The 26,631-nt window shown below is 47.6% G+C and overlaps 13 protein-coding genes across 13 annotated transcripts; 5 read left to right on the top strand and 8 right to left on the bottom strand.

The window, feature by feature from the left end:
- Positions 1-488: 488 nt before the first annotated feature.
- L228DRAFT_208848 (O-methyltransferas-like protein family 3) lies at positions 489-1,187 on the bottom strand (the record flags this gene model as incomplete). Its single annotated transcript, XM_018329780.1, has 1 exon — positions 489-1,187. The coding sequence occupies one exon, from the start codon at positions 1,185-1,187 to the stop codon at positions 489-491; it is 699 nt and encodes a 232-aa protein (XP_018190363.1).
- Positions 1,188-1,721: 534 nt separating this feature from the next.
- L228DRAFT_252828 (UbiE family methyltransferase) lies at positions 1,722-2,539 on the top strand (the record flags this gene model as incomplete). Its single annotated transcript, XM_018333714.1, has 2 exons — positions 1,722-1,836; positions 1,884-2,539. 2 exons carry the CDS (start codon positions 1,722-1,724, stop codon positions 2,537-2,539), a joined length of 771 nt encoding a protein of 256 aa, XP_018190362.1.
- A 181-nt stretch (positions 2,540-2,720) lies between these two features.
- Positions 2,721-5,341, bottom strand: L228DRAFT_104472 (hypothetical protein). Its single transcript, XM_018328883.1, has 9 exons — positions 4,856-5,341; positions 4,742-4,799; positions 4,635-4,690; positions 4,511-4,573; positions 4,158-4,458; positions 3,846-4,110; positions 3,603-3,782; positions 3,157-3,544; positions 2,721-3,094 (listed from the first exon to the last, which is right to left on the bottom strand). The coding sequence occupies exons 1-9, from the start codon at positions 5,008-5,010 to the stop codon at positions 2,890-2,892; spliced, it is 1,671 nt and encodes a 556-aa protein (XP_018190361.1). The 5' UTR covers positions 5,011-5,341; the 3' UTR covers positions 2,721-2,889.
- A 1,227-nt stretch (positions 5,342-6,568) lies between these two features.
- On the bottom strand, positions 6,569-8,112 carry L228DRAFT_276054 (manganese and iron superoxide dismutase; the record flags this gene model as incomplete). Its single annotated transcript, XM_018335619.1, has 4 exons — positions 7,641-8,112; positions 7,384-7,567; positions 7,138-7,283; positions 6,569-7,096 (listed from the first exon to the last, which is right to left on the bottom strand). The coding sequence occupies exons 1-4, from the start codon at positions 7,692-7,694 to the stop codon at positions 6,569-6,571; spliced, it is 912 nt and encodes a 303-aa protein (XP_018190360.1). The 5' UTR covers positions 7,695-8,112.
- Positions 7,923-9,730, top strand: L228DRAFT_281845 (hypothetical protein). Its single transcript, XM_018335919.1, has one exon. The coding sequence runs from the start codon at positions 8,367-8,369 to the stop codon at positions 9,513-9,515; it is 1,149 nt and encodes a 382-aa protein (XP_018190359.1). The 5' UTR covers positions 7,923-8,366; the 3' UTR covers positions 9,516-9,730.
- L228DRAFT_209420 (HlyIII-domain-containing protein) lies at positions 9,724-11,280 on the bottom strand (the record flags this gene model as incomplete). Its single annotated transcript, XM_018329811.1, has 2 exons — positions 9,724-11,046; positions 11,110-11,280. 2 exons carry the CDS (start codon positions 11,278-11,280, stop codon positions 9,724-9,726), a joined length of 1,494 nt encoding a protein of 497 aa, XP_018190358.1.
- Positions 11,281-12,071: 791 nt separating this feature from the next.
- L228DRAFT_104417 (hypothetical protein) lies at positions 12,072-13,131 on the top strand. Its single transcript, XM_018328882.1, has 3 exons — positions 12,072-12,512; positions 12,572-12,815; positions 12,878-13,131. Exons 1-3 carry the CDS (start codon positions 12,154-12,156, stop codon positions 12,917-12,919), a joined length of 645 nt encoding a protein of 214 aa, XP_018190357.1. The 5' UTR covers positions 12,072-12,153; the 3' UTR covers positions 12,920-13,131.
- On the bottom strand, positions 13,068-14,104 carry L228DRAFT_259965 (dienelactone hydrolase family protein-like protein; the record flags this gene model as incomplete). Its single annotated transcript, XM_018334215.1, has 2 exons — positions 13,800-14,104; positions 13,068-13,741 (listed from the first exon to the last, which is right to left on the bottom strand). Exons 1-2 carry the CDS (start codon positions 13,954-13,956, stop codon positions 13,068-13,070), a joined length of 831 nt encoding a protein of 276 aa, XP_018190356.1. The 5' UTR covers positions 13,957-14,104.
- A 588-nt stretch (positions 14,105-14,692) lies between these two features.
- Positions 14,693-16,362, top strand: L228DRAFT_219338 (alpha/beta-hydrolase). Its single transcript, XM_018330211.1, has 2 exons — positions 14,693-15,124; positions 15,225-16,362. The coding sequence occupies exons 1-2, from the start codon at positions 14,784-14,786 to the stop codon at positions 15,916-15,918; spliced, it is 1,035 nt and encodes a 344-aa protein (XP_018190355.1). The 5' UTR covers positions 14,693-14,783; the 3' UTR covers positions 15,919-16,362.
- On the bottom strand, positions 16,178-18,703 carry L228DRAFT_228906 (hypothetical protein). The gene is made up of 6 exons (XM_018330484.1): positions 18,381-18,703; positions 18,100-18,262; positions 17,803-18,045; positions 17,203-17,737; positions 16,670-17,152; positions 16,178-16,589 (listed from the first exon to the last, which is right to left on the bottom strand). The coding sequence occupies exons 1-6, from the start codon at positions 18,652-18,654 to the stop codon at positions 16,299-16,301; spliced, it is 1,989 nt and encodes a 662-aa protein (XP_018190354.1). The 5' UTR covers positions 18,655-18,703; the 3' UTR covers positions 16,178-16,298.
- A 1,600-nt stretch (positions 18,704-20,303) lies between these two features.
- On the top strand, positions 20,304-21,175 carry L228DRAFT_237688 (hypothetical protein; the record flags this gene model as incomplete). Its single annotated transcript, XM_018330960.1, has 2 exons — positions 20,304-20,339; positions 20,396-21,175. The coding sequence occupies 2 exons, from the start codon at positions 20,304-20,306 to the stop codon at positions 21,173-21,175; spliced, it is 816 nt and encodes a 271-aa protein (XP_018190353.1).
- A 610-nt stretch (positions 21,176-21,785) lies between these two features.
- L228DRAFT_219335 (secretory component protein SHR3) lies at positions 21,786-23,112 on the bottom strand. Its single transcript, XM_018330210.1, has 2 exons — positions 22,844-23,112; positions 21,786-22,755 (listed from the first exon to the last, which is right to left on the bottom strand). The coding sequence occupies exons 1-2, from the start codon at positions 22,887-22,889 to the stop codon at positions 22,166-22,168; spliced, it is 636 nt and encodes a 211-aa protein (XP_018190352.1). The 5' UTR covers positions 22,890-23,112; the 3' UTR covers positions 21,786-22,165.
- Positions 23,113-23,142: 30 nt separating this feature from the next.
- L228DRAFT_245815 (hypothetical protein) lies at positions 23,143-26,411 on the bottom strand. Its single transcript, XM_018332257.1, has 2 exons — positions 25,500-26,411; positions 23,143-25,434 (listed from the first exon to the last, which is right to left on the bottom strand). Exons 1-2 carry the CDS (start codon positions 25,962-25,964, stop codon positions 23,506-23,508), a joined length of 2,394 nt encoding a protein of 797 aa, XP_018190351.1. The 5' UTR covers positions 25,965-26,411; the 3' UTR covers positions 23,143-23,505.
- Between the last annotated feature and the right edge of the window lie 220 nt (positions 26,412-26,631).

Genomic DNA, 26,631 nt, shown 5'->3' with positions numbered 1-26,631 from the left:
TAATTTATATGCGTCTTACAGCCACTCAATATCTCCTTACCGCGGGTTTAGAGCATCTTTGTGCTCATGCTAATTGACCAGCTATAGCATATTGAAATTATCAGTCAGCAAGACCCAACAAGCTCCATATTATAAGTCGGTTCAAGAGAGGAGTGTAGATTCTATCAAACAAAGACCTTGTATATAACTTGCAAAATACCACATCGAGCTATTGTCAAGGCTGTACTGATGACGGTATGGTGTAAAGCAGTTGTATTTAAAGATGCTAGATTATCATAAAGGAATGGAGAGCGAGCAGAGAAATTTTCTCGACTAATTCATAACCGCTTCAGCGATAAGTTACATAACGTACATTGAACAAAAGAATTTTTGGAGAGCCTGGAGAACAAAAATAGATCTGCATAGATCTGCTTAGACCGGCGGGAAGCCATTCCGAACAATCTGCTTCCACCATAATCCATTCATCTCCTTCAACAAAAGATGTCTCCTTATTTCAACACGGCCAAGAGGATTCCATCATAACTTTTCGAGCTGACCATTTGAACCACAACACCGTCAACTTTGGGGTTCTCTCCTGCGACCTCAACAGCATGTCTAGAGCCTGCAACTCGTTTGTCACTCAGAAATTTCTCGGTTACAATGGTACCGCCAAGGACAATGTTATCGACAATGATAGCTGCGCCAGGCAGGCAGAGTTCCACTGACGGGTTGAAGAAACTCCAGTTGACTTCCATGTCGGCGTCAATGAAGACGAATCCGAATCTTGGCCGCTTCTGTTGTTCAATTTCTGCATGAAGCGTTTCGATAACTTTGGTAGCATCTCCGACCAATACCTCGACTCTGTCGGACAAACCAGCAAAGCGGATGTTTTCGCGGGCTACTTCGGCAGTTTTGGGGTCAAGTTCGACCGTTGTGACATGCAAGTCGGGATTTTCGCTAGCCATCCAAATGGAGTTGTAGCCGCCCAGGGTACCGATTTCGAGAGCATGCTTGACTTTGGCCATGCGGCATTGAAGTGCCAAGAATTTGCCTTCGCAGGCAGAAACCGCAATATCTCGTAAACCATGCTCTCGAGAATTTTTCAATGCATGTTTGAGTGCAGCGGAATTTGGTCGAGATGAAGGATGCAATTGAGATAGAGTGAAAGAATCGACTGCAGGCCACCTCGGGTCTTGGGTTAGGGCCATTGCGACCAATGCAGCGGTATCTGTTTGTTGCGACATTTTTAGGAGAGATTGATTGTTTTTTTTTTCTGGTAATTGAAAGATGATTTATTTGATCTTCTTCGAAGGGAGCGTTCCTTTAAATAATGGAGACATGCTTGAGAGGCTCGGAAATATTTCTATCAGGCAACGAAGCTCGGGCATTCACCCTCGGCGTTAACATCGATATCCGAGGGTCGAGAGGAGAAGCTGACAGTTTTCGAACCGCAGGAGTGATTAAACTATACGCACAAGGGAATACACAATAGAATCCCGCATCGTTCCCGAAGGTGACCTTGCAAATCTTGTTGGGGATGTCGGTGGTCATGCAACGTCCCTCTCGGCGCTCCCGGCAATAGCCTCGGTGATCGAGATAAGATGGGGGGACTATTTTCTTACTTCCCGTTTTGGATTAGACCTCTGTTATCTGATGCCGGTGATGTCAGTGCTTGGGAACAATTACGGCCTGCAACTTTCAGACTATTCCTCTTCATATATTATTATGCATAATATTCCGCAATGTCAGAAGGTCAGGCCATCTATACTTCTGGTCACCATGATTCCGTGCTGGCGCTCTCACCGGTGGCGCACTGCACAAACTCTGCTGCCTACCTTCTCAAGCACCTAAGACCCGGTATGCACATTTCGGACGTTGATGCGGCCCGGGGACTATTACCCTAGATTTTGCTTCAATGGTACCGGGTGGACGGGTAGTTGGGCTTGAAAATGAGCCATCTGTTCTCGAGCAGGGTCGGGCCGCGGCCGAGGAAAAGGGGATCCGAAACGTTGAATTCGTCGTTGGCGATGTATTCTCGTTAGATTATCCAGATAATTCTTTTGATGTTGTTCATTGCCATCAAGTTTTGCAGCACGTTGGCGATCCAGTTGCAGCCCTTCGAGAAATGCGTAGAGTAGCAAAGCCCGGTGGACTTGTTGCTGCGCGCGAAGGAGATTTCTCGACAATGACGTGGTATCCAGACAACGAAACACTCGGCTTCTGGAAAGATTTGTACATTCGTCTCGCACGTGCAAATGGTGGAGAGCCCGATGCGGGGCGTCGACTTCATGTTTGGGCCAATAAAGCCGGCTTTGACTGGTCTGAGCTTGATTCGTCATCAAGTACTTGGCTGTTTCGACATCCAGATGATCGTCTATGGTGGAGCTCCATGTGGGCAGATCGAACCGTTGCGTCGCGCTATGCTCAGGGTAGGATCGAGCGAGGCTTTGCCACCAAACAAGACCTTGACAGGATAGCTGACGAGTGGAGATCCTGGGGTCAGGGCGAAGATGCTTGGTTTACCTTTGTACATGGAGAAATTGTGTGTCATGTTCGATAATTACCACCCTTTGTGGCATCAAATCACTTAAAACGATGCGACCGTCTCGGAATTATGTTGGTCTTTGCGCAATGTCAATAGATAAAGAGCATCTTTTTGTACATAACGTGATAAAGAGTTTCTCTTCCTTCGCTGCTGCATCCTCAATCGGCGACTTCATGAACCGGACCATAGCCGGGAATTGCCTTGATTTCTTTTTGATCATGGGTTGTTACTGATTTACAAGAGAAAAATGCTATCTATTGTGGTATATGTGATGAGCTAAAATGTGAGTCCGAAATTACTTTTTCGCCACTTTTATATAAGAAAGGGATATCCCCAAGAGGATTATTGAAAACGCCGAATAAAAATCACCAAAGAATGTTGAGCTTCCTCCAGCCCTTCTTAGGTTCTTCCGGAGGCTCTGGGTTGTCTTGGTAAATCTCAATAAACCTCCGTATGGGCATTTCCTCCAAGCTGACCATCTTCGTCTTTCTAAAGACTTTGTACCCGAAGTATAGCGCAAAGATGAGTGGGATATTGAAGTAATTAGACACGAAAGTTTCCGCATCCCATCTGTAAATTATAGTCAGCTAAACAATCCCAACAAGAACTTAATTTCAAGGCCCTAGACTTACTCTCCGTGAAGAAATACAGTGTACCCTCCGGTCAGCAAAAGTATAGTAAATGAGACGAGAGCAACCCAAGTCGCATATGGCTGGAAAGGTGACTTCCATGGCAGCTCATCTCGGCTGATATTCTGCTTCTTGCAACCGTAATAGAAGCGGAGATAGACAATGGCAATGATGATCCAGTGAACATATGTCGCGGCAGACACCAAGTCTTGGAACCAGTCAAATACAGTAGACGCTGAGTCCTCAAGGGTCATGTATCCCAGAACCATGAACAGACCGATAGAAAGAACAGCCACGTAAGGGATTCCAAAGCGGCTGGTCCGAGTAAAGATTTTGGGCGCATGTCCTTCTCTAGCAAGACCATATAGCACTCGTGAGCCTCCCAACATTGCTAATTACGGCTAGTTAGCAAAAGAATTTCTGATCGAGTCTGCAGCAGAAAGGTTTACCGGAGTTTCCAGCGCTCCATGCACTCGTGAGCACAACGGCGTTGATGATACTAGGAACGACATGAATGCCGGAGCTAGACGCCGCGAGGACAAAAGGCGAGGCGGAAGCGTCTCCAGCACTTTTAGAGAGTCCTGGGTCATTCGAAGCCACGACGAGAGAAACAACAAACATGGAGGTAACTATTGCAAAGAAATAAGCATTCGACCATAAAAAGATGGTTTTAAGACGGGAGGAAAGCATACTATAAAACAACAAAACTCTGACGAACACGCGCTTGGCAGCTTTGGGGATGTTCCTCCTAGGGTTTTCCGTCTCGGCAGCAGCGACGGAAATATTTTCGACGTTTGAGAAGGAGTAGACCGCACTGCCCATGACACGCCAGAAACCTAGGAATTGCCCCCACGAGCCGGATATTCCAAGATATTGGACAAAGGGTCCAGGATTTTTCCAGTACTGAAATCCCAACCGGTGACCTTTCGGGCCACCACCCAGATCGACGACGATGCCCTGTTCATTGTCAATACCCGAAAACATAAGAATGGAGAACTACATACCATAATGACGGATCCAACAACTAACAAAATCTTCAAAATGGCGCAGATAAATTCCAGTTCGCCATAGACGCCCACGAAGAACATATTGCTGACTAGCAGTAGAAATCCAAGAATGGTAATCCAGACCGCGTTATTCACTTGCTCGGTCCAATATCTAATGATTACGGCACAAGCCACCATCTCCGATGGCAGGAGCATTGCCGTAGCATATGTGGTATTCCATCCTTGTGCGAATCCCAGGGCGGGGTCAAAAAAGTATTCGGCGGGACGAATGATGCCACCGCTGAGAGGGACAAGAGCGCTGTTATCTTTAATTTAGCAAGGCAAAGGTAAATTGGGAAGACATGACGTACCTCAGCTCTGCAATAGCAAACACAATAGTAGAAACCAAGAGTCCTACAACGGTATATGCAATTCTATTCAAACCGTTACTATCAAGCTCTACAGGGGTTGATTAACCTCAGATACGGTACTCACACTGTGCCGACAGGTCCACCTCTTGCAATTGCTTTTCCGGACGACAGGAAAAGGCCCTAGAACCTATCAACAAGTTTTTCTGAATCATCGTGGATTGAAGAACATACGGTACCAATGGTACCAGCAAGGGCTATCATCTGGATATGCCTTTGCTTCAGACCTCTCCTGCAAATATGATGAGTTTCTGTGCAATCCACTAAATATCAAACCAGACCACTAACTTTAGATCGCTGACTTCGCCGAAGCCTTCTCCCGGTCGATCATCCTTTTCATCTGTCACAGCAATTCCAACCTCCACATCTGCCATGGGCTCTTTCTCCAGAGACGGCGGCTTTTCGGCCATTGCAATGGCCGGATTGTTGACCGAAGAAACCATTGCCAGTTGCTATACAGTCGGTGCGACTTTGCACTGGGTATACGCGGTTTTTCACAAGAGGTATCCATGATTAATTCGAGAAATTGTTTCTTATTTATTTGTCCATGCTGTGGGGTAGGAATAAGGCCGGGGAGAGAGAAGCTCAACCACAGTGGGTCCTGATCCGTTGGAGTAATCGGGAGAGATCAACATGAGGAAAGCCGGTATCGGGAGAACCATAGTTAATGACTCCTTGGCCAGGACAGAATCGTCCTCTATTGTGGTAAATATCCTGAGAAGAAACTGCACCCGATCGTCTTCACAGATAGGTAACCACGCGAAGTTCTTTCCGAGGAAGCGGGAGTCTAACCAGTTAGCGCCCACAGGAGTGTGAAGTTCAGATCTTCTAACTGGCCAAACTCTGGATATGACTTGCGCAGACTCTGGTACTCATTTGGTCGGTCCGGCTGGTTTTTTTCGTGAGTGGCTGTTTCGGCCATTTCTTATCGCTTTAGTTCCCCGCTCTCCCTTCTGGCCTGTCAACCCTGGCCGAGATGGGGAAAGGGGACGGCGGGCTCTTATCACAACGGCCTTATACCTGTAACTCTTTTCGAGAATAACTTAATCCCAACGCCTCCCGCCAAGCTCACTAGATATTTCCAAGTGCCAGAAAAAGCCTGTTAGCTAGCGGCAACTCTCATTCTGACAAGCAATGACAAGCATTGCTCCGTAATGGACAGGTATATCAGCGGCCAGCCAACGATACGAGGCCACTAGTGCAGACGACCCGTCAATTAGTGACAAAATTCTTTTACAGATCAACGCTGCTCAGACGATAATGATTCGATCCAAATGCATTCGTAAATCTGTTCGCAAATGTCTTTCTACTTGGCCGATGAGCAAAGTTGAGAAGATCGGCTTTTACTTAAATTTGCCGATGCACAAACTTGGCCGTCCAGATCGACATTTATCATTGAAACATGTCAGCCATGAGCATAATTTCAAACGAATTTCTATTTCTTAGAAACTAGTTCTAGTATTCTGGAAATGGAATCAAATCCAGTGGATGAATTCTTACGGCGTCAAAATAAATTAGAAATAGTTGGCACAGGTCTTATGTCTCAAAGCAGTTTGCTTTTTTGACTTGAAATAATATTCGAACGGTTCCCTTTACAAGTACTCATAAGGCCCCTTCTGCAATGAGAGAAATCACAAAGGCGAACTTCTGCACCAAGCCTGGCGCCCGTTGATAAACGGCAGAAGACAATATTTAAGTATGGAAGCCAAGAGCATATCATACTCAGGTCGGACTGCCTTCCCAACACTAACCACGAGATGATCACTCCCGCAAGTGGACAAGATGCAGATACCGAGGTGCAAACTTTCATAATTGGTTCTCGGGTGAGTAGTATATAGACCTCAGTGTTCGAATGTGATGAGCGATAGCAACCATTCATGCAGACAATAAGAGGGAACAAGCAAAAAGTATTGAACCCAAAAATGCAATGTGCTTTTGATTGCTTTCAATTATGGTACAATGCCAAAGTCTAAAAATACAAACCTCCAATCAAAAACCGCTTCATAACAGGCCGACCTTTCGGCCCTTCATGGTATCCGAGTTGTTGTACACAACTTCCCAGTCAATCTTATCCCACCACGCCTCCAAGAAGGCACGCTTTCCTCCAATACCCCAGTCCCGGAGCCAGACGTGTTCCCACGTGTTTACGCAAAGCAGCGGGGTAAGGTTAATACCACCCGGCGCAGGTTCGCGTGGCTGTCCACTGGCGGAGCCAATCTTGCCAACCTTATTCTGTACGGTGGTCTGTCTTGCGTAATCAGCACCGCTCAGTCCACCGGCACTTTCTATTGACTGATTCGTCATGTCGACGGGTTGCCGCCGCCAGTGTGCTCCCGGATAGGGCGAACCCGCGAGATAGGTCGTTAGAATGCGGAGTTGATGATCCTCGGTCTTCACCAACCAGACAAATCCGGGACCGAACATGGCATTTGCTGTGGCAATGAACTCTTGGCGGAAAGTCTCGACGGAGGAGAAATCTTCCGCCAACTTATCGGCGAAGGGTTTGGGAATGATAGTTGACTTGGGAGACTGTACATGAACTATATGAGTCTAAAAGTTTCTGCTTGCACGATATGAATGATGAGACGTACAAGGCAGTTGAAAAAGAAGTGATTGTTATGGGCCATGGATGCATGGTTAAACAGCGAGGCCATATCGGACTGGCGGGCGTAGGTGAGGAGAAGGGTTTTCGTCGTCGCATTCTCATCAGGGGTGCCTTTTTCCTCGCATTAGTACGATTCAGTCTATCCTTGCGATCTATTTTTTGACAACAAGCAAGCCCTTTCGGCCTCATCGGTCTGAGAATCTCGACGTACCGCCAGTCAACAAGTTCAGCTTCTCGACCATCAGGCGCTGATACTGGGTCCAGGCGAGATCGAAACCTTCGGCCGAGAAAAGACTCGGCACGCCCTCCGTCTTGAAGGAGGCATCGTGAGTCAATGGCGGGACATGATGGATCCGCCGACACTGAGGCGCGGACGACGAGATGATGGGTCTCTGCTAACATTTATGCTGCGGTTAACGATACGCTTCATTGGTTGCGAACGTAAGTCTGCAGAAAAATGCAACTAACAATTGAAGGATTCAGGGCCCGGGGGGTTGCCCTTGTGAGACGTTGTAATAACATATTGATTGGGACTCAATTGGACCGGAATCAAGTGGATTGTTCGGCGGTCGACCACTTTCCTCTTGATTCCCAAAATTCGTGATGATCGGGAGCGAAGGGACCATTAACCACCGACTCCCCCAGAGCCGCCCATTTTGATCCAAAACGGTTAGCGCCCAGGTCATCCTCCAATCATGTGCGTTTATTTCATCTGTAGGCTCTGTTGTCCTTCAAAGGTGAGACTCTCCTAACAACATCTTGCAACCGCCAGGCTATTTTGATTGCATTTTCTTTGCATATATGCGCCCATGTAGTTTTGTTCAGGGCGCATGGCTGTCCAACTTGCTCGGACTTCGCCTTGAGCGCTTCGCCAAACGTCTAGATTGGCAAGGAGATGTCCGCTGACGGATACTATGACACGCGCGTTGACTTTCCCATTTCCAAACTTCAAGCTGCTCGATTACTGCCTGACTTTTAATACGAGCAGAATGTTAAATGTGACTAAAAATATGTCAAGGATTTCATGAATACATCCCTCTCATCCGCCACAGGGTCTTTGAGATTCATATTGTTGCTTTCCTTGACAAAGCATCTTTTTTTTTCCCTGCAACCTTCCGGTGTTCTATTGAACGTCTCGATTCAACGCGCTCTTGTTTATTTTATCTTTGTGGATCATATTTGATATCATCAAGAATGCTGAATATATCTCAAACTCTTCTGAATGCGCTTCTATCAGGATATCTTGTTGCCACATATCTCCCTATAGTCCATGCTCTGGATGCAAAATTATATCTCGCAAAAGCTCAAAATTTTGGTCTCTCTCCCAGAGCCTCCGACGGCTGTGCCGACTCCTCATTCACCCAGTGTCTAGGCCATAATTTCCCAGCAAACTTTTGTTGTCCTTCTTCAACATCGTGCTTGCCAATAAATGGCGCAAAAACCATCATCTGCTGCCCGGTTGGGCAAACGTGTCAGTTCATTCAACCGATAACCTGCAATATCCAACAACAGAATGCAACAGCGCACCCAGAAAATTACATCAAAAGCACAGATCTGACGTCTACACTCAAAAAGTGCGGCACAGATTGTTGTCCAGACGGATATTCCTGTCAGAATAATATATGTCTCATGGACAATGGTTCTTCGCCAGTCTCGTCCGGCTCGCCCACTTCCACTGCTTCACCAACAGCTTCGAACGGAGTACCTAATATAGGAGGCGCCTCGAATGCAAACTGCAATGCATCGAATTCATCCTCTTTACTTGGTGAAGATCGCAACTGTCCTTCTTTTCCCGGAAGGGCGGTCGTTGCGGGATTCTTTCCTGGAGCAATAGCCGGTGCGCTTGCCACAGCGATTGTGTTCTTCTTACTGGCCAAGCGACAACAGCAAAAAGAGCTGGCTCAAAATGGAGAGGACAGAAAGACAATTTCGAAGGTCTCTCCGCCCATGTATGAGCAACGGGAGACGTATCGCACGGATTTCTTACGGCGAGCATCTCGAGCGCCTGGAGTTTCCCGCGCGCGTTCTCTATTTACTCGATCTCCGGTGATAGGTACACCAAAATCAAGCACAAGCCACAGTTCACGCAGACAGTTTGCGGATGAGGAAAGACACACTCCAACAATACGGCGACTGTCAAGCACCGAGTCCATAGATGTTGTGCTCTCGCCTCCGCCTCCTCTGCGAGTAAACGGAGGCCTCCGCCCTCCGACGCAGATGACAAGCCACACAACATTCACAGAGATGATGACACAGGCAAGATATAACCGTGGTACGATGCAGCACCGGCCACCAATCTCAGATACTCATGGAGATACCTACTCTGTTGGAGGTAGAATTTGACCCGTGTTTCGGTCTAGCAAATCTTGGAGTGGAGCGGCGTTGTGCAAGGTCTTTCAACGGTGAACTGGTGTTTCTTGTATCTGAAAACTGTATTTCGAAATTATATGCCGTACATTTGAGCCCAGGGAGTTATTGCAGTAGATAATTGGGTTGGTGTCGACTTCGCTCTAGTAATCTATACAGATCATCTAAAAAAAAAAACAGGAATCTAGCGCAGCATGCACTCCGCTTCGGCCCTTCTAAAGGCGCCGGCAAAAAAGTCTTGCATGGCGAGATAGTGAAAGAAAATGCCTCCAAGAACAGCAAAATGCCAAAGATTATGGCTGCCTCCGAAATAGTCGAAGAATCCAGGCCACCATCGCTCAGGAATTTTATGCGCGTATATGAGAGCCCCGAAAAGGTAAACGAGAATGCTTTTCACCACAGGTGCATAGAAGTAAATGGACCAGGCCCAGCCGCGAGTGACGGTGAGTTGGAAAAAGGGAAGGAAGCCAGTAGCGCCCAGAGAGACATAAAATGCTACCCTGGCCCAGCTCATATCTGCTCGGTTGAAGGTTGGATGCCATGGCAGAATGACACCGCCGACACCCAGGGTCGCGGTGGTGAGCATGTAGCCCCAACGACTCATGGGCTCGCAATAAAAGGCGGTATATTCTGAAGTCATGATAGAGGCCGCGATAAGAAGTGAGATACCGGTATAATCCACGCAAGCAAAGCGTTCCATCAGTTTTTGCTCTGCAATACTGTTCATCGTATGCCACATGGTACTGCAGACCAAGCATTTGCAAGCGGCAAAGAAGAATACCGCTGCAATGAAGACATCCGATTTGGTGCTGAGAGAAAAATTGACATGCATCGGGTAAAAGTAAAAGGCAATGGCAAGCACTATCATGAGGCCGATTGCATGAGACCAGATGTTGACTGACTCATTTGATATACGAAGAACAGAGCGGACGCAATCGATTTTCGTCTCGGTGAAACGATAACCTCGAAGGATGTGCGGGTTGACGCGCCATGGCTCCGGAAGATCCTCGTACTTTATCAATCCGTGTTCGCGCGCGCGTGTGATTGCATGTTCCACTTTTTCTGTCAGGCTCTCCTTGGCTCTCCATGCTCGTTCGATACCTCCATCTACGACCCCTTTTGCCATTTCATATCCCTCGTCAAGCCGTCGCCGACCCGAATCCATGAGCTCGCCGGCAACCGTACCGAATCCAGCATCGCGCATTGCGTATGCCCGAGATTCAAAGTCCGCAAGGGTAGCTTCCATAAGATGTATAGCAGTCAAAGCCTTGGCTTCCAAAGTCTCCTTTGTCGCCAAGGCATCGTTATATCGGTCCTCTAGGGTCTCAACGAGGACCTTTGCGCGCCGCTTTCCTGCATCCAACACTTCTCCTGACACATGAGAGCAGGCATCTCGAACCGCCTGGAGGGTGGAATAAGCACTCTTGATTCCCGTGTCTAATTTCAAGTTTCCGTAATTTTCAAGGAAATCGAGTCTGCGTTCTAATTCAACTAGGAATCGCTCAACCTGGAAGGCCCACGTGTTAGTCTCCGCGTGTTAGCAAATGTGGCTCGGCTTTCCATGACTGACTTTGAGATGAATATTATCATTGTCGATCAACGAGGATAATCTTCGTCGTGGGTGATATGAAGAGTGCCGCCTTCTCTGACAAGCGTTTCTGTTGGGCTCGCTGCCAGAACTCGTCCCGACGACGGGCTCTTCGTACGACTCCACAGCCATGGAGACAGATGAACACGCCATTGAAGCAAAATGGCTCGTTCGAGCACAAGCTGACCAGGTAGCGGTGGCCAAAGGTGGAACCCTTTATCTAAGGTCGCCACAAAACATCTCCAACCGTCGAGGAATGGAGTGGGGTGGCTAAATGCGTAGAGCTGGTAGGCCGAATTGGAGAAGAGAAGGGAAGTAGGGAAGCAATGTGGATTCAATGCGAATGAAGAGTGACGACTATTGCACGTGTGGAAACAAAAGGCTTTGTCGTAGGAGAGAGACCACGTGGATAAAGGGAATGGCTGAACGAGCGACTGGGAATGCACTTTCTTTCTGGTGGGGATTGAGGAGGTTTAAACTGGAGGGACAACGGGGGGGAATGGGGGATGATGCTAATACCAGGGTGGACGAGCCGAATAACTTAGTACTGATACTTGTCTTGATACCACGTTTCACTCTCAAAGTCTGATATCTTAGAAGTAAGAGTACCTTTCTCGCATTTGCCGCCCGAAGATCTTTACCCTACTTGAGCTTTTCTTTCACATGTACAGCCAAATCCAAAGACACCAACTGCTAAAGGTGGTTAGCTATAGTTATAATACGAGAAAAATTAGGGACTTCTTCCCCCATACAGTAGCCCTCTTTGCTTTGCCGTCCTTCCCCTGGAGGTGACCCATCGAGATCTTTCGACGACCCTTTTCACCTGAATCTGTGTCCCAATCAGATAACTCTCTTTAATCGCCAAGGATCTCGTCCGCCTTATCACATCACATTCAACGGAACCTTCCTATTGGGTAGAGATCCTACATCTCAAACGGGCCACACAGAGTCGATCACCCTACACGGTTTCTGGGCCCTTCAAACTACGATAACTGTGCACTCCAAAGCTCAACGAAGGGGATAAATATGGCCACGACCGATATTGTGTCAGACCCCTTTTTGCGCTCCGTCTTGGATGTTTCGACGCACACTCGAGAACAATGCATGCGTCTACTTGATCTCGCAGATGCCAATCCCACGCCCGCCGATGCTGAAACCGCTTCCACCGATGTCCACTTGCAGCTTTCACAGCAGCAAAAGGTGCTATACTCCCATTTAGCACAACTGAGAGGTCTCAATCGCAATGCGATCCTAGGCGTTCGGCAAACCAAGCAAGCAACAGCAGAAGCAAGACAAGAGATTGACAAGCTCCATCTGCAATTGCAAAACCTATACTACGAACAAAACCACTTGCGTGGAGAGATCCATGCTTGCGAATCATACGAGTAAGTTGCTGCTGGCTGCCAGGATGATAATGGACTTTTCACATCTAACGTCTGCCAAGTCACAAGTATCGCCAATTGCCTCTTATTCCGGCAGAAGAATTTCTCCAGGATCATCCCGAACATGCAAACGATGACGAGAGCGCTTTGATGATTGCACGCATCAACCATGAATACGCTGAACGGCAAGCTCTTGAACAAGCCCGCCAAGCTTTGCTGAAAAAGAAGCAAGGTCTGATCGCAGATAACAAGAAACGCAAGGACAACCTTGCAAATCTGGATAACGACCTTGAGAAATTCATTGATGTAGGTTGCTCTATTCTACAAGAGAATATTTATAAGCACAGTGTTTGACATTTTCTTCTCAGGCTGCCAAACCCATACAAAAGACATTCGAAAAAGAGTACTAGACATGGTTTTCAGACACACTTTGTTTCCACATTTCATGGCATACCCATATTAAAGCGCGGCGTTCGGTGCCTTTGGTTCAAATTCATTAAGAAATACATTGGAGAAAACTGGGACTTTTACCTAGAAATTCGCGGCAAATACGTTACTTCAGGAAAGATATGTTGAAAACCAATCAACGCCTTGCTGCAACGCCTCGTCCATGGCCTTTTTATCCTTATCGCTGCTCCAATCACCTCGAAGTGTAAACCCATGTACTTGGTCCTCATATATTCTGATTTCGTGAGGAAGCTCGGTCTTTACTGCAAGTGTATCAATGATTTTTCCGACAGTGACCTGATCCACAAGACTATCTTTATCTCCAAAGGCCAGGCTGAGTGGCTTGTTCACGGGCTCAAAGTCGGCGGGGACAGAGATCATTGATGGATGGCACGCGTAGGCGGCATCCACCCCGCCGTGAACTTTACCAGTAGAGTTTGCTTCAAGCACGGCGTAACGACCACCCCAGCAGAATCCGAGAACTCCCACTTTATTTGTGCCGGGAATATATTTGACTGCATTTATGAAACCATCGATAAGCGGCAATGTGACGGCTTCACGGTGCTTAATGAGCCACGGTCCAAGCACGCTTGTAACGCTAGCTGCCTTTGTCGCTTTTTGCGTGATGCTGAGACCTTCGCGAACGGTCAATGGAGGTTCGACGTCCTGCAAAAACTCCGCTGCGATTGAATCGTTTTGGTGAATGTCAGGAATATAGACGTGGAACCCAGCTTTGGCATAGTTGTCTGCCAGGAGTCGCACGTTCTTGAGCTGCCATCCGAAGACTAGAAATTTCAGCGCTATCAGACAATTTTCCTTCAAATAGTTGGGAGTGGCACGTACCGTCGGTCAAGATGACCACAGACTTGGCCCTGGATTTATCCGCAGTCTCTGCGACGTAGGTCTTCAGTCCGGCCACAGTTTCTTCGTGGCCCGTCGGGACACCTTCATGGATCTTTCCAGACAAACAGCAAGAGCTCATTCCTACTCCAGTTGACATGATGGGCGATATTTAGTAGAAATAATTCTTGTCAATTGACAGCAGGATGGAACTACAAAGAAAGGATATGGTTTATACGTAATGAAGGTGGAATTTCAAGAGCTACAGTACCTAAATATTATCTACTCCAAGGCAGCTTCGTTTGAACCATACCAATTAGGAAGAATGACGTTATGACTGCATTGTTGAGGGGTTGAGGGGCCTTTCTTAGAGTACCGAGCGCCCTAAGAACCGTAACCCAGAAGGGTTTCCTGGCTGAGCTACATGGCTAGAACATTTACAATGAATTATGGTCATGATCGAAATTTAAATATTTTTATCATAATGTTTCAATGGTCTGGAAAATAGTATTGGGAATAGTATTTTAATCTCTGAAATGCCAAGACTTGCTTATAGTATTTGTCCGTCATTTCCTAGTGGTGGATTGTTTCAATGCTTGATATAGTTAAAGCAATGAACGACTCATTTATTTTAGCACAAAAAGGCTTGATAGATAGTGAAGATGCGAGCTCGATAGCAAGGCATTGAGGTCCGTTGATCTGTGTTGTTTGTCTCACTGTCTCCTCTACGCTTGCAACTCTTCATCCTACGGAGGATATAAACATTGCCGGGCAAGGATAACTAATCGGTGGTGCACCTCGGGCGCGGACCCGAGACCGACTCTTGATGAAGATTCTGATCAGCCAACTGTCGGCCGCACCCCCGAGCATAGGTTTCTTCGTCCAGCGGGAGATTTTGGATTTAAATTTAAAGATGGGAGCAGAGGCCTTGAAAGGTACTCGTCCGAATAGGCATTTCATGCTCAGCCAGCCATAAATCCCGTCACTATGCCGTTCGACAGCGACCTCTCCATTGACGCGTCTAGGTTTCATCCCGAGAGCGTCAGCGACGAGACCAGGAAGATCAACGCCTTCCTCACCGACATTACCATCAGGAGTCCGCGATGGTATGAGGTGGGCATCGTCAAGTACCGGCAGATGCACGAAGCGGGCGAAACACCGTTGCCCGCGCCTGTTTACCTACCAGAGGCGGAAGATGCGACGGTGCCCTCGCGCGATGCCGATCGCTTGATCCCGCTGCGCGTGTACCGGCCGGACAATGGCGCGCCTAGTCAAGGCCTACTCCTCCATTTTCACGGCGGCGGCTTCGTTCTGGCGTCGCACAAGCAGTGAGCCTCGCTACCAGTCTAGCCCCCGTTTCCCTTCATCTATCGCCCTGATATGATAACAAATAATAATTACTCTGTATTAACGTGAACATGTGATTAGCTTCGATAGCACCTTGCAGATGTACGCCAACAGATGCCAGGTCATCGCCATCTCCGTCGGTTATCGACTCGCGCCCGAAAACCCCTACCCTGCTGGCATGTATGACTGTCTTGATGCCGCCGAGTATCTGATCGACCATGGGGAAGAAGAACACGGGGCTCCGCTTCGCTTCTTGGCTGGAGAGTCCGCTGGTGGCTGTCTCGCGGCCCTGACCGCATTCCACTTGATGCGCTCCCGCGCAAGTCACCGGCTAGCAGGCGTGATTCTTCCTTACGGCGAATTTGATGTCTCTTTGAGCTTACCCAAGGTTATGTCTTTTACTGAGCCACTCATGATCAATTTTGCCGCCCTGCAGCGGTTCAATGATGCATACGCTCCTGGCATGAGCACGGCTGGGCGCAAACATCCTCGCGTGTCGCCATTATATGAAGATATGCAGGCATTGGCCGCGGCGTCGCCACACCAGTCGCTGCCACCAGCACTGTTCCTCTGTGGCACCGAGGATCCTTTGCTTGACGACACGTTGCTCATGAGTGCCAAGTGGATCATTGCCAACGGCGAGGCAGTTGTGAGAGTCTTTTCGGGAGCACCCCATGGGTTTACCTTGCTTGCAGGGACACGGATGGCTGAGGAGGCAGCAGAGCTGATAGTTCAGTTTGTGCAGGAGAAGTTGGCGGCTGCTGTGGCATATTAAAAATTGAAACTGATAGCCTTTGTTGCTGAATCAAAAAGCTTGCCAAAGATCTTCTCATATAAATAATAGAATAGTGCCTCCGTTTGCTTAAAGCGTATAATTATTATCTAGCATAGTACCTAGACCAACTCTTACGACTTCGGAGGTCATTAGCATCACCTTTATTTATAGTATATACTCGATTATTTATATTCATTAGACTTCTTAAGAGATTAGAAAAACATTCAAGCTAATAAGATTACTTTCTCAGCATTAGACTAGAAGGATTGTTTCTTAGATAAATCACAGTCTGTACCTCTATAAAAGTTTTTTATAAGGAGAAAATATAGGGAAAAAAAGAAAAACAGGGCAAAAGGCTTTCCCAACACACCGGCATAACATTAATTAGACGGTCGCTGATTTCCAAACTCCTTATTGAAACGACTCTCAAATTGAGTACTCTCCAAAAAGGCCCGACATTTGGTAGTACATGATTCGTATTGGCTTGTCGAGTAACTGAGTGCCTCCATGGCGCCACAAATGGTTTCCAGGCAGTGCCGAATCTCCCGATTGGTGTTATAAACATTCAACCCGTCCCCTTGAGCACTTTGCTGCAGTGCATTCAGTTCAGTCTCCGCGGCGAGGCTCAGTGGTTGCATGATGAAAAGGCTCATCTCTCGGTACATAGACACCTAACACCCAGATCAATCGCGTATTAGTATTTTGAAGGAAAAGGAGACAAGAGTTACATAGTAAGGAAATCATTGTATACCTTGTTCGGGTTTAGCATGTCAGTCTGCAGTAACACATCGCACATAGCGTTTGCCGTTGAGACCATCATTTTCTGGCTCTCGCCGGCAACGGGACCCAAGAATTGAGCCTTTTGCACATTGCAAATGGCGGCTTGGTATAGAATGATGCGCGCACCAAGCGTAATGATGAGGGTAGGTGCGTGCAGCTCCATGCTTGGCCCGGTTAAGAGTGCAGAGGAGGACAAGGCGGAGAGGATGGCATTGATTTTGGTTTCAATTCTTTCGTGAGCGAGGCAGAAATTGTAGTCTGGGGCACCGGTTCTGGCCACGTTCGCAGCAGTTAAGCGGCGGTGGCTCTCAGTAGTTGCAACAAGATTCATGGCGAGTATAAAAAGAGAAAAGGGTTCGAGTTGGTTGATATTTACATGCGATGCAACATCGGTGGTAAGTGTCTTTTCATCACCTGCGGGACCGCTAGAGTTTGACGGTAATGCAGTGCGGATCTATCATCAAGGTCAGCAGCGATTAATTCCTCTACTGGCTTCTAGCGTACCAAATCAATTTCCATAGGGTTACATTTAGCACAAATGTCCACTGCGTGACAGTGCATCGTAAAAGATATCCAAAAGGTGTATTGCATCTCTTGCAACCTGGCGAAACTCGGGTCTGAGAGTGGCAAGGATGATGTGATACTGTTCTGACCCCTTTGACAATTTCCATTATCAAGGCAATCATATTCCAGCAGGCTAACCAGCTGCATGAGCCGGGCCATGGTGATCAGGGCTCGTTGAGAATTGAATCGGGTGAACTCAAAACGAGCGATCAGGACCAACATTTGTGCTGTTTCAAGATTCATAAAGGAAGAATTATCAATCTGAGTCTCGGCGAGTTCAAGGTGTTGCCGTGCAATTGTGTAGCAATGCTGTTCTAGATTAACCATGTCGCTGCTTGCACCTGCTCCAGACATAGCAACTGCATATTTGAGCCCTTGACATTGATGAAGTTTTGAGGGAAAGGTGGTTTGTAAGAATCGTGATTGATCAATTAATAAGAGGTGCTTTTGTACAATATCAAAATATGCCTGGACGCTTTGGTCATCTATATTAGTCTTAAATTTGTATAACACAAGTATATTGTCCGGGAAGACACTTACAGTTGCTTCATGGTAGCTGGAGATATCTGGCTAGTTGTATTATTAATGCCAGCATATGAATTATGTACTGGCTTGTGGTCTTCTAATAATGAGTCCGGAATCCATGTAGCTACGGGCAAGGGACTCGGACGGCCGGATTCTGATCTATGCAGAGCAGGAAAGTCATAGTGTAAATCATGGTACTCTGGCAGCTCTCCAATCTCAAGAAAATCATCCGAGATACTAAAATCTATAGATGGCTCCCTGTCTTTAATGAGACATGATTTGAAGACAACGGCCATAGGTACAGCTACATACCATGATTCAACGCCTAATGCAGCAGAACCGACCATGTCGACATTATTAATTTGAGTAGGGGTGCTATGGATGCCCCCAGTCGATTCTGAATGAGCATCAGAGATGAAAACTTCTGACGATCGGAGGGGAACATCCTGCTCCTGAAGCCTTGACTCGGCTTGAACTATGTTGACTTCAGCAATGGCTCGGTCTTAGAGCGTTCGGCCCTTTTCCTTTGAGCGAACCCGTTTTCTCATTCCCGTCGCACTTTTTTTCTCTTGTTGACTACAGGTAGTACTTACTAAGACGGGCATGAAGATTTTGCAATGCTGAGTTGATTCGGGACGCCTCACTACTTGTTGATGGATAAGTGCATCTATGGCCGGTTCGCTTGCACCGGCCACATTCAGGCTTTTCCCGGTCACAGCGTACCTTGCGCTCACGACAGTGGTCACAAGTTGTTCTTTTTAACTGGGAAGGATGCAATTCAATCTGCGGACCTTGTTGAGTAGAACTAGATTCCAGATTGACAGCATGGGTGAGTGAAAAAGGCCCTCGGGCATTTGGCTCTGCCATGTGTCGGGCACGAGAATATCGATTCAAGACAGCCCTATCTGCAGAAGTGTTTTCCAATTGCCTATGGCTGAAAAATCATTGCCAGTCGTCACTTGGACGTTGGTTCAACTTATCTCGATGGGCTCGATGGGTGATTAGTAACAGGTCATACTGAAGGCCAGGAATGCCTGTCAAAGCCCGTGTCTTTGCAACCCCAGTAATTATTTACAGGGGGTCATTTCCCTTCCCTACCATCAGCCATTCATGCCCCAACGTACCCGGGAAATATATGTCGTGGCGCCTATCCCGCAGCATATTGCGGGAATAGGCTGTCCGGTCTAGCGTTAATAAGCTTCAGCTCGACCGAGCGAATTCGTGATGGGCGGTATTTAGGATCAATTGTGTCGATCAGCGGCCAAAAGCGAAGAAAAAGGTGCGAGATAACCGACCCCAACGAGGTCGATATACGGAGTATATGCTTCCACCATATAGACCCCGCCAGCTGAATCGACCCGACCGCCTCAATCGCCCCGCTGAATTCGATTGAGCTTCAGTCTCTCGTTAGCTCCTGACACCTCCATTGCCTCTGCAGTCTCAGATTGGGCAAATTGATAGCATCCAACGTGATACAATTGCCATCTTATATGGGATGCAACTAAAGTATCTGATCACTCGTGCGTCTCCTTGTCAGTGTGTAGCCTATTAGCTGTCGTGGTCAAATCGGTTAACTTCTGCAAATCTGCCTCTTTCAGGCACCGGTAAGCTTTAGAAGAGGGGCATTTATCGCCCGCCAAAGCTCATTGACTGTTCATCTCAATGTCTTGGGATCTCAGGGGTCCCAAACGCCACAAGAGTTGGTGTGGTTGCCTTGGATGGCTCTGAATGAACTTGAGGGCTATGGCTACCCAACCTGCCCAACAGCACCAACCGTCCCGCATAGACGAGAAGGGTGCTTGAAGGGATAATGCCTAAAGACTCCAATAGTGCTTGCTCGGCCAGCAATACAGTCCTACTTACATACAAAAGCCGACGTGTCTTTGTTGCACCATCCGTCTACAAACTTTCTTGGCTGGAGCATGCCACTACCCCTTGTCATGGGGGACACATCATGTCTACATGCCAGCGCAATAGTGTCGGCCACTCAGATCTTTGAAGCATATTGGAGCCATCCGTCATCTTTCTTGCCTTATTCTATACCCAATGGCCTGCTTGACTCGATGATTTACGCTCGTCCTTCCGTTACTCGGTCTACTTATCCAGAGATTATTTGCTCTGGGATAGGAGACAGGATTCATCGACCCTATCGAGGAAAGCTCTTCGAGCATCGACGGGAGTCAAACTAGTATATTCACTCCTTCAGAGTCCGGCCTGCTTGAGGTGTTGCGATAGCAATTTGTTGGCTTCCCATATCAGCCACCGAGAATTAAAGTCTTGGAATCAACCTCCACTGTACCATGTCTTGGAATGAGAAGCCTCCATCCCGGGCCCGACCTCTCGTTGATCAGTCGAGTTATGAACCGCAGCGTACTCAACCGCCACTGCAACCGTCTCTGAGGTCTGGATACGTCGAAAACACCATACACTGGCTTCAACTCAATTTCGAACTCATTTAGCTGATTTCTTCAAAGCTCGACGCTGCCGATTCTCAACTATTCCGCGTCCTCCAATTCATGGCCTCAGTTTGGGGTACAGAATCCTCGGATCAGGTAAATACCGGATCGTGCACTATTTTCCATTGCCATTATTACTACTGCTGGCTAAGACTGGGAGTATTTTCAGTCCCGACGGTTTAGCAGTCCGTAAAGGAAATCCGATACCAGGCAGCCAGGCCTCTACGGCGCAAGTGTTACCGTTGACGGACAATCAGCGCCATGGTTACGTGCCGGGCCGTGGTCAAACTCCTTCGAATAGGAAGGGTCTCTCGGATCGTAACTCAAGTTTGAGAAAGGCTCCTCCAGCGATAACATCTCCAGCTCCCAGCGGACCTGCTACCTCTAATCCACCACACTCACTGGTGTCCATGCCCAGTGAAGTATTCAAAGCTGGTCGGAATATCTTGAATCCACCTTCCTTGACTAGATCCCTTGCGGATGAGTTCGCTACCCCTGAACCACTTACAAGCTACAGGGAGGCATACTCTAAAAGGTATCAAAGCAACCGAGATGCATCTGGTCGGCCATATCAACTCCTGGAGTTGCCAGCTCCAGAAATTATGGCTTTGCAAAATCGGGCGCTGCCAAATTTGCCTTTTCACCTTCTCGTCCAAGAGCAAGATGAGATTTTATCCAAAGTTAATGACTTGCTGTCCCAAAGTGCTTTTTATTTCATGGCCAAATATCAATTCCGCATTCCGCTGGAGCCGGATAAGAGACCAGTCCAAGTCTCAGGAGACCGAGAATGGACCGAATGGGTTTTCCTCCTCAAGAGCATGGCTTCGAAAAGACTCATTCCGGCTCGGGTTCTCTATAATGGTCAAATTAAGCAATTTGTGACTATTTTAGAGAACTCCCTGGAAAGGACCAAAACTGGATTGGTTCCGTGATTTCTTTTATTCATTTCTTTATTTATTTATTTATTTCCTTTTTTTTATTATATATTTTATTTTCCCTCGTCCTTTTTATTCTGGATTTGTACTTTTCGCATTTCACAGCTGGAGAATTAATGTAACGCTGCTGGGTCAGTGTGAAGAAACCTTCTTCTTCGCTATAGCCTTGGGAAACGAGTGCCCTTTGCCGGAGTGGAGCATCCCGGGATCTCAAGACTGTAGTCTTTCCGTTCAAGCATTTGGCCTTTGGCTTACCTAGTCCATTGATCAATTTTTAGGGTTGCTTATCCGCCGTGATTCCTCTGATCTGCTTCATTTTTACTCGCTTTTTTTCGGGTCAAGATTGCTTGGAATCTCGGCATGCAAATATAATAGGATACGGTTGGTCTGTATTGTAATTATAGTATTTATTTTATATCAATCCGATGTTGCTTTATTCCATTTTTCTTTCATTTCTTAAGAAATAAAATAATAATAAGACAAATATAAAATCGGCCAAGTATAGAGCTCAAGATCTTGCCTCGTGGTGTTTGTGTTCGGTGTTACTTCCGACCACGGCTTATCAACTTCACATGTGACACGGTTCTTTCATCCTGAAATTGGTAATCTACCCATGGATTTCATTTAATACAACTGCAAGATCACACTCCAAAGGCTTATCTAGACCGCCTGGCTTTTCGCAACATCGTTAATGAAACACGATCTGGTTTGGCAGACCTGGATATAAAATCACATGTACCATGATTGAGTGATGTAATCTGTGCTGTTCCAATATATTACATAGAAGGCAATACGCAATCCCAACATGTCAAGAATGGCCGACTCAGACAGGAGTCTAAAAGTCTGAACCAGTTCCATGTCATAGACAAAGCTATAGTCATTCAATCCTTGTTCAAAGGCGCCTTCCGGCGGCGACCTTTCACATTTCTTCTCCCCATTTTTTTGCTCCTTCGTCCGCTACTTTCCGGCCATGAAAAGCGAGAGAATTTACTGCTTTTTCTTGGTCGAAGCAGAAGTCTTGCTTCCATTCTTGGCGTGCTCCCTCTCAGCCGCATTGATCTGCTCAATCTCCTCGCCCTCCTTGCGCAAAGCGTACCACTGGCCAGCCTGCAGAACCAAGACACCGACCAGGACAAGGGCCATGATGGTGTTGCTCGCAGCAATGACACGAAGGCTGTCTTCGCGACCGATTATATCGCCATCGGTCGCGGTCGCCGCTGTTGGATCGCTCCCCGTCGGGAGGTCCGCTTGGCCATAGGTGCCGTCGGTGACGATGCGCAGACCTTTGACGATATTGGTAATATACACGACCAAAGCCACCATGTAGAGCACGAGCGATGCGCCGTCAAACAGGAGGTTAGCTTCAGAAGGCCTGTAGAGCTTGGCGATGAACCCGAGCAGACCGACGGCAATGACAATGTGCAGAATGCGCGGAATAATGGGCGGAGAAGCATGTACGAAGCGGAGATGTGCTTCGAGCATGTCATAGTATGAGTCGGGAGTGGGCAAGGACGTCCATAATACGGGATAGTCGTAGGGGAAGGATGCGAAGATAAGCCCGAGGAAGAAGGCAGTAGCTGTGAAAAACACATGTTAGCAAATTCAATTGACGAAAACGAGCGATGACTCTGCAGTCCCCAAGAAAAAGGTAGCAACATGACTTACGGCAGAGAATGAGGAATGTTGCGAATGAGCCGGTTCCCTTAGCCATGGTTGCTGATGTTGATCTTTTCACGTTCGTTCACGGGGAAGTTGCTCGTTATCGGTCAGAGTCGCAGACAAATAACAAAAGACAGTGAGAGATGCAAGATGGAGAGGGAGCAAGAACGTTCAAAACCGAGTGTCCTTTGCTATGCTAGATCAACTCCAGACCAGGCAGGGATCAAAGAAGCGGAGGATGATGGGAAAATTGCACAGAGCTGAATCTCTGGTTCACCCAATTGGGGGGAGTTCGCTGGCTCCTTCCGGTTCCGGTAGGACCCTCTGAGAGACGAAATGGGGGAGGGACCCACATTAGCAACGGCATGTCGCAGCAACCTAAAACGAGTTCGTAATATTTATCATCTTATCTTTCTCCCGCCCCGCCGGAAAGGCGCCGATTAAAACATGCAACAACAACTGAAGTGATGTTAAATGGTGATGCAAGACCCAAGCATAGTATTGGCTTAGCATATGATAGATTTAATTAAAGATGATTGTGTAACACTTGAGACAGTGGTATCAGAAAAGACTTTGACATGTTACCCTTGCTTGATGACATATCCCCAGGAAATCCGAATGCCGCCCCATTTAACGCCCATACAATTAATACCAACGCCTATGCCAAACTACCTCTCATACCTTGGAAGATTGTCCCCTGGTTCTCCATAACGCCCATGAGAATGACCATTGTCGCTATTCGCACCAAACATGTAATCGGAATCTTCAGGCAAAACTGGAGCACTAGGCTCCATCTGCCTTGATCGCTCTTCATTCGCAGCGCGATCGTCTGCGCCGTTCCCACTTCCACTCTCGTCATCTGGGAAATCGTCAGGAGCGCTGGCCTCAGCCTGTAACCTCCGACGCTCAATTTCGTGCTTATCGTCTGTTGCAGTCGGGGTCGTGGCTTGGGCGTATTCATCGTAGCCTGGAGCACTGAAAGGCTCCTCGTGGGGAGGGTGCATCTCATCCAAGCTCACTGGCGGCATGGAGGGCCCAGCGAAATAATCGTCTTCACTGAAATTGTACTGTTCAAAGGGGCGAATATCCGGATGATGGAACATGTCAGGTGCGGACGGCTCAACGTCTTGGTGAGGCGCACCTGCGCGTTCATCAAAATCGGACGGCTGGCTTGGAAGCAACCTAGCCTCTGCTCTTCGCATACGCTCTTTCTCATCTAAACCATCTTCAAATTCTGCGGGTATTGGCGTTGGTACAGATACCTCATTTGGATCAGATTGAGGAACGTCAAGAGGTGGAGGTGTTTGCTGGTGGCTGTGCGAGTCAGCTATAGTTTCGACAACGCCATCCTGGGAGCTCGTCCGTCCAGGCATTTCCCAATCAAACCCTTCTTCGCCATCACGCCTGCCGTCAGAGTTATCACCAGGATGATTGGCTGATGTTTGCTCTTCCCACTGCCGTTGTCGAGCTGCTTCTCTCTTCTTTTTATGTCGCTCCGTATCTTTTGTCCCCACTACAACTTCAAAAAGACAGGATACGACACTCTTCTCACGGCGGATATGGTCAGTATCTACTATACTGCCCGCCCAAGCTGCAAGGGCTCCCCCTGTTGTATCTTCCGCTCTGCTCAGTCCAGGGCTGCTGCCTCCTGTGCCCAGAGGAACGCCTATCATGCCTAAAGGCGGCATAAATCTTTCTTGGCCAGCAAGTTTGCCGCCAAGATCCAGAACTACCTCAATATAATATTTGAAACTCATGATCCCTCCCGGAACTGATATGGTGGGAAAAGCATCCTCTGGGACCCTGACAGAAGCCTTGATGACGGCTGTTAATGTACGAGGATCCACTATCAAAGGCGCAAAGGTTTGAGAGAGATCCTTGCGGAACACACTACTATAGTTTGCTGATGATAACGAGAGTCCACCCAGTCCTGTTTTGGATTTTGGAAAATATTCATCGTGTTTGACCTTGTCAGCCTCTTTACCTGAAAACACCAGGGGCGTGTCAGGCTGAGGATCAATGCGGCCCTGACGATATAGAGTAATTATGACCCCATGAAGGCTTTTGACAGGTTTAGTATGATTTATTGTGATCCTGACCGGCAGCAAATCCCCCCGAAGACATCCTCCCTGTAGAAGCTCCATAGTTGCAGTAATCGTCTTTTCCAAGACAGATGAGCCGCCGTTACTTTTAGTAGTCTTCCCCGACGACGGTGGGAGACCAGGGACGGAGCTTCGAGTACTGTTGCTGACAGTACTTTCAGAATCCAGTTCACTAGGTGACGCGGTCTGCGAAGTCCTATCTGACTGCGATAAACTCGAAGTTCCGCTCTCTTGACCGGGTCCAAGATCGGCAGTGGATGTGCTCCTCTGCTTCCCCTTTGCAGCTCTGGAAGAACCCTTTCTTAGGCTACTTCGTGTCTTAGATCGACGGGAGATTGGCTCCAGAGAAATAACCCTTGGCTTGGGCTGCTTAATGGGCGCGATATCGATGGAATCGACAAGGTACACTTTGCGATCGCAGGAAATAGTTGGGGCTAGTGCAGTAGGGCGTGTTAATGTGGCAACAATATTATAAGTGATCGTTCCTCGTTCAAACTAGGGGTTTTTCAATGTTAGAGTGAACAGAAATGGACCTCGGACAAATTCTGGGATACACTTACATCCAAACTAGTTGGCAGACTTCTTTTTGGAAATTGCAACTCAAATTTAAATTCATAGAGTCCCACATCCAACCGACCCTCTCCACAGAGCACAATCTCGTCTTCAAAAAGAGATGCAAATCCGTTGTTAACATATTCTACCCCTTTCTTGCTTCTCCCGGCCCCCAAATAGCCGTAATCATTGCCAGTGCTATGACCTGGGGTAATTGCATTCTTGAATACCTTGGCGTAACCGTGGAGGCATACGACTAGGTGCGTGATTCGAACGGGTTTTATGACGGTCAAGGCAACAGTTCCCTTGACAATATCCCCGGGGTTGTATTGACGATGCGGCTCTTCCGTCGCAATATGGAAGTCCACCAAGGTGCGGGTCTTTGAAGTGAAAGTAGAAGCGAGGCGGGTCAAAATCGATCGACCCTGAAAAGAAGAATCTCGTGGCAACGGCGACGCAGAGCCTAGATACATTTTTCGTCGTGCTCCATCCAATACGAAAGCGTATAGAGACTGAAGAATGCCAATTGATGTTGCGACACTGTCTTAGATACTGTATCGAGTCTTGTAATTGTAATGCTCCACCAAAGCGCAAGTCCAATATGAACACCCACCAGCAGCGTTTTGTGGCTGAGCAAGTGTTCCCAATATCCAGGAGAAGCTGAAGATTCGATGTACATTGGATGATTATGTGAATGCCATGTCCCAGGTCTCAACAAATAACCGTCATGATAATTATAGCACGTTCCCGAATTGTATATCTTGCTCGAAGACCGACGGGAATAGAAGTGCTGGCGGAGATTGATCGAGGCCTGGCGAGGGTGATGTTTTCCCCGGGATAAATCTGATTGAACGCAACCGGGATGATTTCAACGCTGGAGAGGCTGGAGAAGCTTTAGCGCACGAGTTGTTGCGACGGCTTATGGCAGTGTTGTATGTACAATCTGAACAGGTTCCACGGTAAGAATCAGCCAAAACATCTTGAAGGCGGTGGCAGGCGGTAAGATGCAGCCAGGAACAACCACAGAAAGAGGGAAGGCAGTGTCAACCAGGATTGGTCAAAGGGATGTGCATTTTGTTTAAGATTAAAGATGGAGCACACTAGTATCCTCAGACAACGGGCAGAGGATGAATGGTAGGG

This window comes from Xylona heveae (genome assembly GCF_001619985.1).
Source record: "Xylona heveae TC161 unplaced genomic scaffold L228scaffold_3, whole genome shotgun sequence".
NCBI lineage: Eukaryota > Fungi > Ascomycota > Xylonomycetes > Xylonales > Xylonaceae > Xylona > Xylona heveae.
The sequence above is the reverse complement of the archived record's forward strand: the minus strand, read 5'-3'. Positions and strand labels throughout refer to the sequence as shown.

Bases quoted from the DNA above. Each gene is read 5' to 3' on its own strand.
- L228DRAFT_104417 (XM_018328882.1), top strand. From the start codon at position 12,154: ATGGCCACGACCGATATTGTGTCAGACCCCTTTTTGCGCTCCGTCTTG. The intron at 12,513-12,571 runs GTAAGTTGCTGC...ACGTCTGCCAAG, and splicing joins CATGCTTGCGAATCATACGA to TCACAAGTATCGCCAATTGC. The intron at 12,816-12,877 runs GTAGGTTGCTCT...TTTTCTTCTCAG, and splicing joins ACCTTGAGAAATTCATTGAT to GCTGCCAAACCCATACAAAA.
- L228DRAFT_245815 (XM_018332257.1), bottom strand. From the start codon at position 25,964: ATGTATCTAGGCTCTGCGTCGCCGTTGCCACGAGATTCTTCTTTTCAG. The intron at 25,435-25,499 runs GTAAGTGTATCC...AAAAACCCCTAG, and splicing joins GTCTGCCAACTAGTTTGGAT to TTTGAACGAGGAACGATCAC.
- L228DRAFT_104472 (XM_018328883.1), bottom strand. From the start codon at position 5,010: ATGGTTTCTTCGGTCAACAATCCGGCCATTGCAATGGCCGAAAAGCCG. The intron at 4,459-4,510 runs GTACGTCATGTC...TAAAGATAACAG, and splicing joins TTTGCTATTGCAGAGCTGAG to CGCTCTTGTCCCTCTCAGCG. The intron at 3,095-3,156 runs GTAAGTCTAGGG...TATAATTTACAG, and splicing joins ACTGTATTTCTTCACGGAGA to ATGGGATGCGGAAACTTTCG.
- L228DRAFT_228906 (XM_018330484.1), bottom strand. From the start codon at position 18,654: ATGGCAGAGCCAAATGCCCGAGGGCCTTTTTCACTCACCCATGCTGTC. The intron at 18,046-18,099 runs GTATGTAGCTGT...CATTAAAGACAG, and splicing joins GCATTAGGCGTTGAATCATG to GGAGCCATCTATAGATTTTA. The intron at 17,738-17,802 runs GTAAGTGTCTTC...AGATGACCAAAG, and splicing joins CCAGCTACCATGAAGCAACT to CGTCCAGGCATATTTTGATA.
- L228DRAFT_219335 (XM_018330210.1), bottom strand. From the start codon at position 22,889: ATGGCTAAGGGAACCGGCTCATTCGCAACATTCCTCATTCTCTGCC. The intron at 22,756-22,843 runs GTAAGTCATGTT...TGTTTTTCACAG, and splicing joins AACATTCCTCATTCTCTGCC to CTACTGCCTTCTTCCTCGGG.
- L228DRAFT_281845 (XM_018335919.1), top strand. From the start codon at position 8,367: ATGCTGAATATATCTCAAACTCTTCTGAATGCGCTTCTATCAGGATAT.
- L228DRAFT_219338 (XM_018330211.1), top strand. From the start codon at position 14,784: ATGCCGTTCGACAGCGACCTCTCCATTGACGCGTCTAGGTTTCATCCC. The intron at 15,125-15,224 runs GTGAGCCTCGCT...ACATGTGATTAG, and splicing joins GTTCTGGCGTCGCACAAGCA to CTTCGATAGCACCTTGCAGA.